This window comes from Asparagus officinalis, chromosome 2, assembly GCF_001876935.1.
Source record: "Asparagus officinalis chromosome 2, Aspof.V1, whole genome shotgun sequence".
Taxonomy (NCBI): Eukaryota; Viridiplantae; Streptophyta; class Magnoliopsida; order Asparagales; family Asparagaceae; genus Asparagus; species Asparagus officinalis.
This window is the reverse complement of record NC_033795.1, coordinates 23,146,649-23,161,257: the sequence shown is the minus strand read 5'-3', so window position 1 is coordinate 23,161,257 and position 14,609 is coordinate 23,146,649. Positions and strand designations below refer to the sequence as shown.

At 40.2% G+C, this 14,609-nt stretch overlaps 1 protein-coding gene across 1 annotated transcript; it reads left to right on the top strand.

Moving 5' to 3' along the window:
- On the top strand, nucleotides 6,970-10,683 carry LOC109830940. The gene is made up of 4 exons (XM_020398293.1): nucleotides 6,970-8,623; nucleotides 8,677-9,592; nucleotides 9,676-9,763; nucleotides 9,856-10,683. The coding sequence occupies exons 1-4, from the start codon at nucleotides 6,970-6,972 to the stop codon at nucleotides 10,528-10,530; spliced, it is 3,333 nt and encodes a 1,110-aa protein (XP_020253882.1). The 3' UTR covers nucleotides 10,531-10,683.

Sequence of the window (14,609 nt, the reverse complement as noted above, 5' to 3'; positions counted from 1 at the left end):
AGCTCCGAAGTCTACCAGGATTCGTGCACGTTGGCGGTCGACCGCGACGGTCGACCGCCAGACTTTCTGGCTTCTTCTACGTGCAGATTCTCCTATTTCCTGTAACTCTTCAATTCTCCACCTCGGCGAATGTTTCCACCAAAACTGAGCCGACACCAATCAAACCAATGCCTCAACTGCTGCATCCAGTACGTCATGGCAACGGACTCATGACAACGGACCCCATCCACAACATATCGAGACCCAAACGGGAGTGCGAACACTCAACCCCAAACCAACTATGTCTACTCACCAAATCGACTGAGCCTACATCGACTACACCAAATGCCTCACTTGCTAAGACCCAAATGGGAGTGCAAACACTCACCCCAAATGTCGATGTCGCTCACCAAATCGGCTGCATCATAAAGACTGCCTACGTATCCTCTTGCCCAAGGAATCAAGCCTTCACGTAGTTCACCCAATGGCCTCCAAAGGCCCTCAATCCAAACTGCGGCTGATAGCATCATCAACGACCCCAAACTGAAGCAATCCAAACACCTCCACCTGAGATGTAACAATGGCTGTATCCAAAACATATCCACCAGCTGCATCCAAATCAATCACCTCATCATCTGCACCCATAGACAAATGACTCCCACGCTGTGCCACCTCAGCTGGAATCCCAACCAATGCAGAATGGCCTGGAGTATGTGGGGAAATCCCCACCCAATGTGGAGTAGCATCAACCTCCACCCGCTGTGGTATCCCTCTAATCTCATCAATACTCTCTACCTGCCGAGAGTCCAAAATGACAAACCTGCACAGACCAAACTCAGAAGCTCCCCACTGATAGCCGAATGAGCCTCTGAATCCCAAATGCCCAATCGGATTCAATCTCACATCCACGATGTGGCCAAGTGTTGGGTAGCCAAATATCCGACGCCAACCAAAAACTGAAGCAGCTCCACCAGATCTAACAACTCTATACGCAGCAGTTGGCAACCTCATAAGATGACCCAAACCTGTCGAAGCCTGAATACCAGATCCACTGCTCGATACCCAATGCCGATCCTCCTCCAGAAAAGAACGGCTCACTAAATCCGCCATCTCATCACGTCGCCCCACTGTCTCCTTCCCTCTGAAGTGTCTCCAACTGCCGTGAGCTCGGCACCAATGCAAGAAAGGACTCCTACTAGAATAAGTACGACTGGTAACCTTTCTGCCCATACACCTCCTCCAACTGTTGCGAACTACTAGGGCTTTATACCAACGGGACTTGGTTGCAACCCAAATATGCCTAGTACAATCCCCAATATAGGAAACAAAATAACGATTACCTCCCGATGATGCCTCCTCTAAAAGCCCCCCAATGTCTGACTGAACACCTCCAATAAGACCCCTCGATCGATGGATAGAAGTGCTGAACTCCACCTCGGTCTTCTCGCTCATCCCAATGTGCTCGCAGGACTTCAATCTGTAGGTTATAGCACTCCTCAACAGTCTGTGCACGGCACAACCAATAATATATCCCAGCACCAAACAATGTCATAGTCTAGCCATAGAAGTAGTCAGCGCCCTATCAACTACCGTGCTCCCAAGCAGATAATACAAGTTATTCCGTCTGACTCCCTTCATCACAATCATGGACCCCGATGTGACCTTCAAGCGAGAATCTGCCAAGGTCACCCTATAGCCTGATGCCTCCAATACCCCAAGTAAAATGATGTTCTTCCTCATTTGAGGAACGAACCTCACATCAGCCAACTCCCGGATCATCCTGTCACTCATCCGAATCTGTACGGTACCAATACCACCAATAGGGCATCTGTGATCATTACCCATGAGAACAGCATCCCCTCTTTCCAACTCCTAAAAGCTGGAGAACCAATCCCTTCTAGGACATATGTGGTAAGTAGCACCAGAATCCAACATCCACTCAGTGGAGTCGGCAACATTAACTGACGGAAGAGCTGGACACGAATAGCCTGAAGAATCTGAATCTGAAACATCGCCACTAGCCTTGGCAACATTCACCTCTAAAGCTTGAATAGCTTTCCCCTTATTCTTCACGGCTTGCAATTTTGGGCATTCGGCTTTTCAATGTTCATCTTCTCTACAAAAGGCACACTGATTCCTACCAACTGCAGGATGCCCCCCCTCTAAAGTGTGATCTCCTACCACGGTTTGGACTTCTAGCTCTTGCAACCAATGCCCCCGCAACCGGCTCAATGGAAGTCTCCTTGTCCTTCTTTCGAAGTTGATAATTCACAAGGGCTGCGGTGACCTCACTATACGAAAGAGATGCATTCCCATTAATAAGAGTGAGGACGAAGGTCTCATATTCTTCGTCGGGCAAGGAACTCAATAACAACAATGCCTTGTCTTCATCTTTAACTTTAACATCTACATTCGCTAAATCTGCAAGTAGCTTCGTGTAGTGGTTCATGTGATCACTAATGGATGTCCATTTCTTCAATTGGAAGCGATAAAGCCTCATCTTCAAATGCAAACGATTTTCGACGCTCTCCCAAATCTTCTTTACCGAAGTTTTATTTATCACATCATATTTTAGATCTTAGGTAAGGCAAGACCTAATCGCACCACACGCCGTTCTATTCATCTTATTCCAAACCTTTTCATCCATGTTGTCCGGTTTCCCGTCCAACTCCAACGTATCTTCCAAATTTTGCGCATTTAGCGCATCCATGACTTCGCATCTCCAAAGTCCAAAATTATTTTTGCCATTGAACTTTTCCACATCTATTTTCATAGAATGTATATTTAAACTTTGGACGGCCTTCACACTAGAAGAACCCTCCCCACTTTTATCTTTTTCAGCCATACATCTCAAAGCACCCAAAAAATAGCGGAACAAATAGGAAATAGATCCAACTTGAAAAAGATAGAAGCTTTACCATAAAGATCCCACATTTATCACCAATCGAAGCTCTAGATGAACTTCCCAACTGATCTATACCTCCAAAAAGCCCAAGCGTTGCCCGAAGCTCTGATACCAATTGTTGTGCCTCGAGAAACCAAACTAATCGCCGAGAAAAGATAAACCAACACACCAAAACAATAGCACAAACAATCAAACACCAGTTTTACGTGGTTCGACGAGATGCCTACGTCCACGGGGCAAGGAGGGTGGAGTTTTCACTATTAGAAATCAAGAGGAACAAACTAGGGTTACAATCTCTCACCAAAAACCCTCAACAACTCACTCTTAATCTCTCCAATTGCTTCTAGAATAGAAGCCCAAAGAAAACCCTCTCAATCTATTCAAAAACTCCTGCCTTGCATACCCTAAAAAACATCCAAAGGGTATTTATACAAATTCAAAACAAAACGGGTCTGGAAACTGAACTCTAACATAACCGCTTCGGCGGTCGACCGCGCAAGTCTCGCGGTCGACCCGCGGCGGTCGACCGAACCACAAACCCGAGAGTAAATCGATTACAGTCATCCACGGTCGACCGCCATCAACTCCGAATCCCACTAAGACTTCGTGCACGTTGGCGGTCGACCGCGGCGGTCGACCGCCAGACTTTCTGGCTTCTTCTACGTGGAGATTCTCCTATTTCCTGTAACTCTTCACTATTAACCAAGTGCCATTCAACATTTTTTTGGGATATATAAAAGAAATGGAAAGATAAAGAGTCAATTGACCCCTTAACATAATTTGAAGATCAGTAGTACACTATGCCCAAGAATGCATACAACAAGCGGGGATGCTCTGAATCACAAAAAGTACAGTAAAATTTCAAAATAGCCCCCCTATCCTTGCAGGGGACTGCTCGTTACACCCTGCTCATATGCGGGTGTACTGGTAAAATTTGTACTCTGATCGAAGAGTTTCTCTACGCTTCCCACTTACAATCTTATCTCACTAAATTGAGATGCGACGATGATACCGGCATAGTTTTTAACTTGCAAACAGGTTTCACATTGAAAATTTTTATGGTATCAAATGCTTCCATGCCAAAACTACTTGTTATTTTCTCCCCATCCCCCACAATGTAACATGACCAGTGAGAGAGAGAGAGTGTGTGTGTGAAATTTCCTCTCCCTCACGTAGTCACCTCTTGGCCCTGCCAGAATTGTTGCCCTTATTTCGTGCTCGGTCGGTCGCCACGTTGTTCAACGTATCGCTTGATATCCTCATAACGAAGGGTTTATTTCATAACCAGTGCCTTCTCTAAGGGTGTGTTTGGATTTCAATGGGGTTAAGAGAAGTTAAGGGAAACTAGGTGAGAGAATGGAAGGGAAGGGAAGGGAGTTCCCTTCCCCTTGGTTACACCCCAATTTGGGGGGTAACAAATTTTATACTATTAAGGGGTGAACCAATGGGAACTAAGGTGAATAACTTCACCTCCTAAATGTTTCCAAACAAAGTGAATGGTTCCCTAACTTCTCTTCTCCCTTATTCCCCTCAATCCAAACAAGCCCTAAGTACATTGGCTCCAAACACGGTGGTTCCCCTCATTTATTTGGTTAGGCCGGAGGCTTTTGGAGCATCAGCACTTCCACCATTTAGACCTTTCTTTGACTTAGGCACCAGCAGCAAATCCTCTGCTGCCTACCGATCCCGTGGCCACTTCAGCAGTGTTGAGAGCAAAAGAGAGTTCTTCATCCACTTTCAATCATTCTCAAGAGTCCTTCAGTGTTTCCTTGAGTTCAAGCTTTGACTTGTTCTTGAGAAGAGTATTTATCTTACTTTGCTAAGGTACTTACTTCTGTTCTTGTTTCCTCATTGAAACATCAACTTTTAACCTTTTTCGTATCCGACTTGGAGACGTTGCTCGGTGGTCCACGGATAACGCATCCCCAGCACAGGCAAAGATCCCACGCAAATAGAAGCTACTACGTAGGAGTTTCTGTGTGTGTTTCTAGGGAATCAATTTTTTTTTTTTCACTACAAGAAATCTGATATTTAACGACCAAAATTAGTGAAGGGACCAGTTGACCGTCGTTAATGTGTATGTAATAACGACGGGTTTTTAAAGCCTTCGTCGAGTGATTACAAATATTATAGGAATGATGTGAGATGGGTAACGGTTTTCTAGTCCCTTCATTAATTTAATCCTAATACCGTCGTTATTGGGTCTCCTGAATAACGAAGGGTTCCATCACCATCATTGATGATACTCCTAATCATAATAGGAATGATAGTTAAACCTATTACTATTAATTAACAATACCCACAATACAAATCCCCAAACCCGAACCCGTATTCTACAATTCCCAAACTTCTGACTAATTAATTATCTCTCAGCCGCCATATCAATAAATTAACCTAGCTTATATTTTCTAAAAGTCTTCATCTTCTTCGTCAATACCTTCACGCCGCCGATCATCCCAGCGCCGCCGCTGCTCCAGCGTCGCCTCCCCGACGTTGCCCGCCGCCCCATCGTCGGCAGCTAACCCAGTCCGCCCACCTTTCGACGTTGCTGCAGCAAATCCCAGCACCGCCGTCGTCATCTCGAGATCAGGCCGCTCCTCGTCGTCGCGCGCCGTCTCGAGTTCAGTCGGCGTCGTCAACATCTGTTCGTCGGCTCCAGTTCGTCGGCGAGAGTCGGCGTCATCTTGAGTTCCCCGTCGTCAACTACAGTTCGTCGTGGTCTCGAGTCGTCGTACGTCTTCAGTTCGTCTGCAGATCTCGTCGTCGAGATCTCGTAGCCGTCGAGCAACGCCACAGAACCGCCCAGCGTCGTCGTCGCCCCAGCGCCATCGCCGCCCCAGCGCCGTCGTCGAGAACTCTTCCTCCATCGCGCGGCTCGACGTACGGTAACTTGTTCAGTTACTGTTTGATTTTAGTACACACCCTATACTTTAAACTAGATTGCACTTAAGTACCCCTTGTAACAATTAAAGCCAAAAAGATTTATGAATTTGCAAATAGGTGTTGATTCTATTCTTTCCATCAAAAAATATTTATATGATTGTTTAAAAACTTGTTCAGTTACGGTCTCTTATTTCTTAAAACATTTATATGATTGTTTAAAAATATTTATGAATTTGCTAAATTGATTCCTCGAAGGTAATTTTTGCAGTTACTGTTTGATTTTAGTACAGACCCTATAGTTTCAACTACTTTGCACTTAAGTACCCCCTTGTAACAATTAAAGCAAAAAACATTTATGAATTTGCAAATAAGTTTTGATTCTATTCTTCCTATAAAAAAATATTTATATGATTGTTTAAAAACTTATACCAATCCCACCGATAAGTAATTGCTTAAGGAAATTATTGGAACAAATTGACAAGCATTGGTCATCATGATCATTATCTAGATTTGGAGAATTCCAATGGCAGACAAGATAGTATTCAAAAGTTCTTTATTCTTAAAACTATGATATTTCTATTATTCACGTACTCCGTCTACATCTCCACTTTCACGTGTTGTCCAAATCCTTACTCAATCCCCGCTCTTTTGACTGCTCACTCAAATGTTCATCGCTACAAGAAATCTAGTATTTAACGACCAAAATTAGTGAAGAGACCAGTTGACCATCATTATATACATGTTGCAATTATATTGGCTTAAAGTACCCTATACATGTTGCAATTATATACCCTATAAATGTGTGGTATTTACTTAAGTTAAATGAATTTTAAATGATTATTTCTTTAGCTATTCAGATGTACTTGTCAAGCTTGGACATACCACTTTCCATTAACAAGTCATTTTGTTAGTTATAATCATAGTTCCTATGTCACATGTGCTTTGAAAGGAAAATGAGTTTTTTTTTACTAATTTGTTCTATTTACTAATTTGTTATATGGTAGTATTTTTGCCTTTAAATTGACCCTATAATTGCATAAATAAATACTTTCTGAATGACACCATATATAGGTTAACTTCTTTGCATTAGAATGACCATATATCTGAACATATGAGTCTCTACATAAAATTAAGCATTTATTTGTGTTTAGTTTTTGAAGAGGTTGAAATATTTTTCAGGAAATTTTAGTACATTGCTTGAAATGGCGCCGAATAAAGATTGGATGGACCTAGTAGATGATGATAGACTTGATCCAAAATATAAAGAAGGGGTTGATCAGTTTTTAGACTATGCATATGAGAAGCTGTTGGATAGTTTTAATGAAAAGGATGAAGACTTTGAAATTCGATGTCCATGTGTTAAATGCAGCAATGTGAAGTCTGGTAATCGTGAGTCGGTAAAGACCCACTTGATTATTCATGGAATTATTAAAAACTACAGATTTTGGTGTCATCACGGCGAAAGACAGGGTGAGTCCATTTCGGAGTTTGATGAAGAACAAGAAGAAATGATAGAAGAAAGCCAGAGTGACGATGAAATGCAAGAAATGATTGGAGATTTATTTCATAATTCAACTGGCGTTGTTGCACCTGATGCCACGTCGAGTCAGGATATTCTTGAGCAGGAACCAGATGGACATGCAAAACAATTCTACAGTCTTTTAGGTGACTCCGAGAAACCTTTGTATGAAGGCTCTAAATGTTCAAAGTTATCTGCTTTAGTGAAACTACTTCACATAAAGAGCCTAAATAGGTGGAGTAATAAATCATTCTCAATGTTGCTCCAGTTTTTGAATGAGGAGCTATTGCCAGGGGAATCAACACTGCCTAATTCGTATGACGAGGCCAAAAAATTAATCCGAGACCTTGGCCTATCATATGAAAAAATTGATTCGTGTCCATTCTCTTGCATGCTGTTTTGGAAAAATGAAGAAGGTCTTGATACGTGTCAGAGATGTGGTGCTTCTAGATGGAAACTTGATAAACATGGAAAAGAGATCAAGCGAAAGGCAAATGGTAAAAAAATACCACAAAAGACATTGCGATATTTTCCTCTTAAGCCACGATTGCAAAGGCTTTACATGTCTTCGAAGACAGCTTCTGATATGAGATGGCACCATGAAAGACAAGTTGAGGACGGAGTGATGAGGCATCCAGCTGACTCTAAGGCTTGGAAAAACTTTAATGAGCTACATGAAAGCTTTGCCGAAGAGCCCCGAAATGTTAGGCTCGGTCTTGCAAGTGATGGTTTCCAACCTTTCACAAATTCAAAAGTTTCTTATAGCATATGGCCCGTTTTACTTGTACCATATAACTTACCACCATGGATGTGCATGAAGCAATCTAATTTTATTTTATCTATGCTCATTCCTGGTCCAACTGGTCCTGGAGATGCTATTGACACCTACTTACAACCATTGATAGAAGAACTAAAGGAGTTGTGGGCCTCAGGCGTTCGAACATATGATGTATCTCTGAGACAGAATTTCATTTTACGTGCAGCACTAATTTGGACCATTAATGATTTTCCTGCTTATGCAAATTTATCTGGATGGAGCACTAAGGGGAAATTAGCATGTCCTTGTTGTAATAAGCACACTCACTCTATCAGGTTAAAATATGGAGGCAAGCAGAGCTATATGGGGCATCGTCGCTATCTTGATGAAAATCACAGTTGGAGAAAGGATAAGAAATCATTTGATGGCACTAGGGAGAGAGGGTATGCAGCGCCGAAGCTGACCGGAGATGACATCCTTAAGCAGGTGGAAGATCTTATAGGGATCACCTTGACCAATCATCCAGAGAAGAAAATTAAAATATCACACGAAAGACGGGGAGATAATTGGAATAAAAAAAGTATTTTTTTTATTTGCCATATTGGAGAACTCTCTTATTGCGACATAATTTAGATGTCATGCATATTGAGAAGAATATTTGTGATAGTCTGCTGGGAACAATCATGAACATTAAAGGAAAGACAAAGGATAATATCAAAGCCCGTCTCGATTTACAAGCAATGAGTTTAAAACCGGAGTTACATCCAATCCAGAGAGGAGATAAACTTGTGATGCCAGCAGCTTGTTATACTTTATCCCAAGAAGAGCAAAGCAAATTTTGTCGATTTCTAAAGGAGTTAAAAGTTCCAGATGGATTTTCATCCAATATTTCTCAATGTGTAAATCTTAAAGAGCGTAAGATTTTGGGGTTAAAGAGTCATGACTGTCACGTTCTTTTGCAGCGCTTGATTCCTGTATCGATTCGTGGCCTTCTTCCTACAAAAGTGTGTGAACCAATTATTGAACTTTCCATATTCTTCACTATATTATGTGCCAAGACATTAAGGGTGGATGAACTTAAGCAAATTGATGAGCAGATTCCACTTACGTTATGTAAGCTTGAGAAGATTTTTCCACCTTCAATTTTTGATGTTATGCTGCATTTAGTAGTTCATTTAGCATCTGAAGCCATACTTGGAGGGCCTGTTCGATTTCGATGGATGTACCCAGTGGAGCGTCAGCTTTATACTTATAAGTCATATATCAGAAATAGGGCACGTCCAGAAGGGTCAATTGCTGAAGGATATATAGCAGATGAATGCATGACTTTTTGCTCAAGATATCTAAAAGGCTTCGAGACAAAGTTTAATCGCCTTGAAAGAAATTATGAAGATGACAATAGAGAATGTAATGAAGCACAACTATCTATTTTCAGACATAGTGGGCGGGCATTGGGTGCTGCCACCACCCGCTACCTTGATGAACGTGAGTGGTTGCAAGCTCATATTTATGTTCTAAAGAACTGTGATGAAGTGCAACCACACATTGAGTAAGTCACTAAAGTTTAAGATTCTACTAATAAATTTACTATAGTTAGTCAACGTTAATCATATTTATGATATTTTAATGTAGGGACTACAATGAATTCGTGAGAGAACCCACAAATCACTATGATGATAAAGATTGGGATAAGAACTTTATCGAGTGGTTCCAAGCTCTAGTACGTATATATCTTGCCTTATTTTTTAAATATCTTGATTGGTTCATTTTATTACATGTTCCATGACTTGATCATATTTTGGTTTTGTTTAGGTTTATCAGAGTTATCGAGAAGATGATGACTTACTTTCACTATCTCGTGGTCCAAGTAAGATTGTTAAATGTTTTACTGGATTTGTCATAAATGGACATCGATTTCATACAGAAAGTCGAGATAATTGTTTGTCAACTCAAAGTAGTGGGGTTGCAGTTGTTGGTGATGCTGGTGATGGTGGAGATATAGATTATTATGGTGCTTTGGTTGAAGTTGTCGAATTAGAGTATCCTGGTAGAAGAAAGGTTGTTCTATTTCGTTGTAAATGGTGGGATGTGCACGGCAAAGGAAAAGGGACCGCTTTGAAAGAAGACAAATATGGATTTATCAGTATTAACTGCCGACACTTGCTAAAGACGAATGACCACTTTATACTTGCTGGCCAAGCATCACAAGTTTTTTATGTTGAGGATATTGCCAATGAAGGTTGGCATGTAGTTCTTAAAGCACAACCCCGTGATTCCTATGATATGCCACCAGATACAGATGATTGTGGGATAACAGACGATGGAGTTGAAGCTTATTTGCAAGATGAATCATTTGATGCTCAGGCTATTGCATCAACATCATTGGAAGATGATTATATCAATTTGAGAAGGAGTGATATTGATCCAATTATTGTAAATTCGGTCTCAACTTCAAAAAAGAGGAAAAAGACTCAAGCAGAGAATTAGAACGCTTTAATTAAAGAATAGAACACAAATGATATTGTGTTATTGAGATAAAATTTAAGTTGTATCTTCACTATAACTATTCCTTTTTTAGACATATGATGTTCTTTTCTTCATATTTTGGATGTGGCTTTGACATTGCAGCAAGTGCTTCTACATTAGTGTATTATGTATTTATTGTTATGCTTGTCCTTCGTGATATCTTCTTCTTTTATTCATTTCTCTTTTGATATTTGTTTCATACATAGTGTGTAATACTTAAATTCCTTTTCATAGCAGGAAAATGAAAACTCAAGAAGTCACTTCCAAAAGCAAAAAGGCACAATTTCTAGCACCCAGGTCATTAATTAGGAAGCGACTTCAAGCAATTGCAGAAAATTCATTAAGAAGGGAACAACTCCGTACTTGTCATGACATGAACTTGAATATTCAAAATCCAACACAAGATCAAAATATGGATGCAAATTTTAGCGCTGATTCAGAAAACTTTGAAGAGGAGAATTTTGCACAAAATCGCAGGAGAAGTGCAAATACTAACAATGAAGAGAATGATGATTCTGCAGGTTGATGAGACTTAAAATTTATTATTATTTGTTTTTATCTTTCAATTTATTTTTTATGATTGGATTAATAATTGCTCAATTTTTGCAGAATCAGATAATCATCGAGTGCAAAGTGATGATGCAATACTAAATGAATCTCGACAAGAAGGTATATTCTTTATTAATTACAAGAAGAAATATTTTTATCAATTTCTTTAACTATATCTTGTTTCTAACATATGATATGATGTATGCAGCTGATAATTCTCAAAGGAAGAAAAATCCACCTCGTGGTAGTAATAAGTGTCTAAAGTTGAATAATTTGTCACATGGGGAGAAAAAAATCATTACTTTTTATCAGAATAGAGCTATTGAACCAGAATTTTCACGATATCTTGGAATTATTATTCGAGATAGAAATATTTGCCCAGTAGCTGTTGAGAATTGGGCCAAAATACCACAGCAAAATAAAGATCATATGTGGGCATCCATTAAGGTACATTGAAAATTAATTTTTTACAATTGGTTTTTAATTCTTATAAATTAAATTTTGATTCAAATTTGATATAGGATAAATTTGATGCTGATGACATGGAGCAAAAGAGAGAGTCAGTAATGAGACACTTGCGCGATTTGTGGAATAAGTGGCGTGGTGACATGCACAGGAAATATGTGAAAGAAAATTCATTGCAAGTTGCACTTAGAAATAAACCTACAGAAGTGAGTGTTGATGACTGGGATTGGCTAGTTAAGGAACATTATTTTTCTTCAAAATTCCAGGTATTAATCTCCTAATTTTATTAATTAATTTCTTTCATGTATATTGTTGGATTGTTAAAATTATCTTTTAATCTTGATGTATAGAAAGCAAGCCAACAAAATACACTTAACAGAGGCAAACGAAAGATGCTCCACCACACGGGCAGCAAATCCTTTAGACAAATTGCGTGGGAATTGGTATACATTCAAAACTAATTTCCTATTTATTTATAACTACTTTGTTTTTGAGTTTGATGTTGTACTCATTTGTATTTAATATTTGAATAAGGGTGGCAAGTCAGGAAATCCACCTGATGTGGCAAAAATGTTTCATGAAACTCGAAAGAAAGCTAATGAAACACTAGAAAATGGGGATCAAGATAAATATGTAAGTAGAATATGTGTTTAAGTTTGATAATGATGCATTATATAGTACTAACATACGAATTTAATTTTTATAGGATGAAATTGTTCAAGTCAAACAAGCAAACCCTTCACTTTCTGACATTGAGATAGTTGAGAAAATCTGGGGGAAACAATCTCATGGTCACATCATTGTATTTGGTGGCGGGACTACTTTGAAAGATTTGAGAGGACCGCTCCCTAGTCGATCTGATCTGGAAGCACGGGTTAAATTTGTAGTCTACAATGACGGTTTTATAAATCGTATTTTGTTCATCAACGAAGGGAAAGCACCGTCGTTGATGGGTTACTAATTACCCATTATGTGGACTTTTACGACGGTATCCAACCGTCATTAATTAGTCTTCAACAACGGGAAAATATCCTCGTAACTAATGGTAACGACGGGAAAATATCCCGTCACTGATGGTAACGACGGGAAAATATCCCCGTTACTGATGGTAACGACGGTGATAATTACCGTCGTAAATATTAATGACGGTAATATGTTCCGTCGTTATAGACTCTATAACGACGGGTAGTATATCCCTTCGTGACCCTTTAGCGAAGAGGGCTTCAACAACGGGTGACGAAGGGATTTTCCCCCGTCGTTAGCATACAATAACGAAGGTTTTCAGCTCTTTAATGAAGGGAAATCCCTTCGTTAAAGACGTAATTTCTTGTAGTGTTTGTAAAGAAGAGAATTACACGTGTAAGACTCATTCATTTGGTTCCGTTGAACGATTTAATAGAAACAACAAAGAAAATTGTTCCCAAAGCGAACACGCTGGAGACCACAGTGACCACAATGACAACTCTCACCCAATAGTTGCCGAGACTTCTCATCACAACGTTATTTCGGCAACCAACAAAGCCAAATTTTTTGCTCATGACGGCTCCTCCCCAGTTAAGGAGTCATCCAACAAAAATGAGATACACCCTCCAAAGTTTTAAGCCTCCTCAGTGTTTTATCGAGGAGGCTGAAATACGTTTGACAAGATATGCTCTGTTTTTGCCCAACGTTGGACTGTGTAGAAGGACCCATGAGTGGCTTCAGTTTCTTGACTTCTGGTGTCGCGATGTCGCTAACCATTTGTTGAAATCAGGAACTGGAGCTGATTTGTTAACATTTGAAATGTTGAATTTTCTCGTGTCGTTGAGTTGACACTGAACTGATCATCTTTGTCAGGAGCTCGTAGCTTGATTGCAGTTGAACTCCTCGGGGTAATTTTGGAAGAAGACTACCACAACGTGTGTTGCTGGAGTGTCGCCGAATGTTGGCTTAACTGTTGGAGTGTCACCAAAAGTTTAACCATAGTTTATACTTGTACATAGCTAGAATCTACACAGTTTAAGCTTTAAGGGGTTGGAGCATAAAGAAGTAGTTTATACTCGTATACTCATTAGAGTATAGGGAGCAGTTTAACCTTGTATACCAGTTGGAGGTTCACGGAGAAGCAGTTTATACTCGTATACTCATTAGAGTATAGGGAGTAGTTTAACCTCGTATACTAGTCGGAGGTTCACGGAGAAGCAGTTTATACTCGTATACTCATTGGAGTGTAGGGAGCAGTTTAACCTCATATATCAGTCGTATACTCATCTGAAGTTGCGGTGCTTTTGACTATCTTTTAACTGCCTTCCTGAGTTTGAAACTTCTTCTTTTCCTTCAGCGCTTTATCCATCGCTATATGAATCTATCAAGGCGTTGATGTCAGATGAAGATCCGGATATGGCCATGATCTGCTCGGAGCTTCATAGCTTCACTTCCTTCCTGAACATAATGATCAACAGAGTTCTTCACAAGGGATCACCCTTTCACTCTTTTAAGCGACTCCTCGATCGACATGTGATGGGCATCAGGGAAGAAGGGTATGCAGACTTGGCTGATTCCATCGCAGCGGACTTGGCTCACTTAGACCAGGAACTCCAAAAGCTGAGGGAACTCCGGGCTGCTGGTGCTTCCTCATATTTAACTGCTCACATGGAATTAAGGCTAAAGGTGTGGCATGATACACAGACGTCCGCTGGGCTTGAACTTCAAAAACTACAGGGTCGTGTAAGACAGATGGAAATAAGTCTTTCCAAGAAGGCAAGAACCACGACCGACTTGCTCTGATCTTTAGAATCAAGCCACGCAGAAATAGCCCGCCTTGAGAAAGCTACTTGTTGATTGATGACACCACTTTTGTATCTTTTGTTTTCATTTTATGAATAAAATAAACTTTTTGATCGTTTACACTCTATCATGATTACTTATTCTGTTTGGAATAAATAAACATAATATTTATAGGATTTTTAGCAAACACTCAGTCATCAACAGATTTGATGAGCCTTTATCGACTACCATTTGAGTCGGGCTAGCATGCAGATTATCTA

Bases quoted from the DNA above. Each gene is read 5' to 3' on its own strand.
- LOC109830940 (XM_020398293.1), top strand. From the start codon at position 6,970: ATGGCGCCGAATAAAGATTGGATGGACCTAGTAGATGATGATAGACTT. The intron at 9,593-9,675 runs GTAAGTCACTAA...ATTTTAATGTAG, and splicing joins GAAGTGCAACCACACATTGA to GGACTACAATGAATTCGTGA. The intron at 9,764-9,855 runs GTACGTATATAT...GGTTTTGTTTAG, and splicing joins TCGAGTGGTTCCAAGCTCTA to GTTTATCAGAGTTATCGAGA.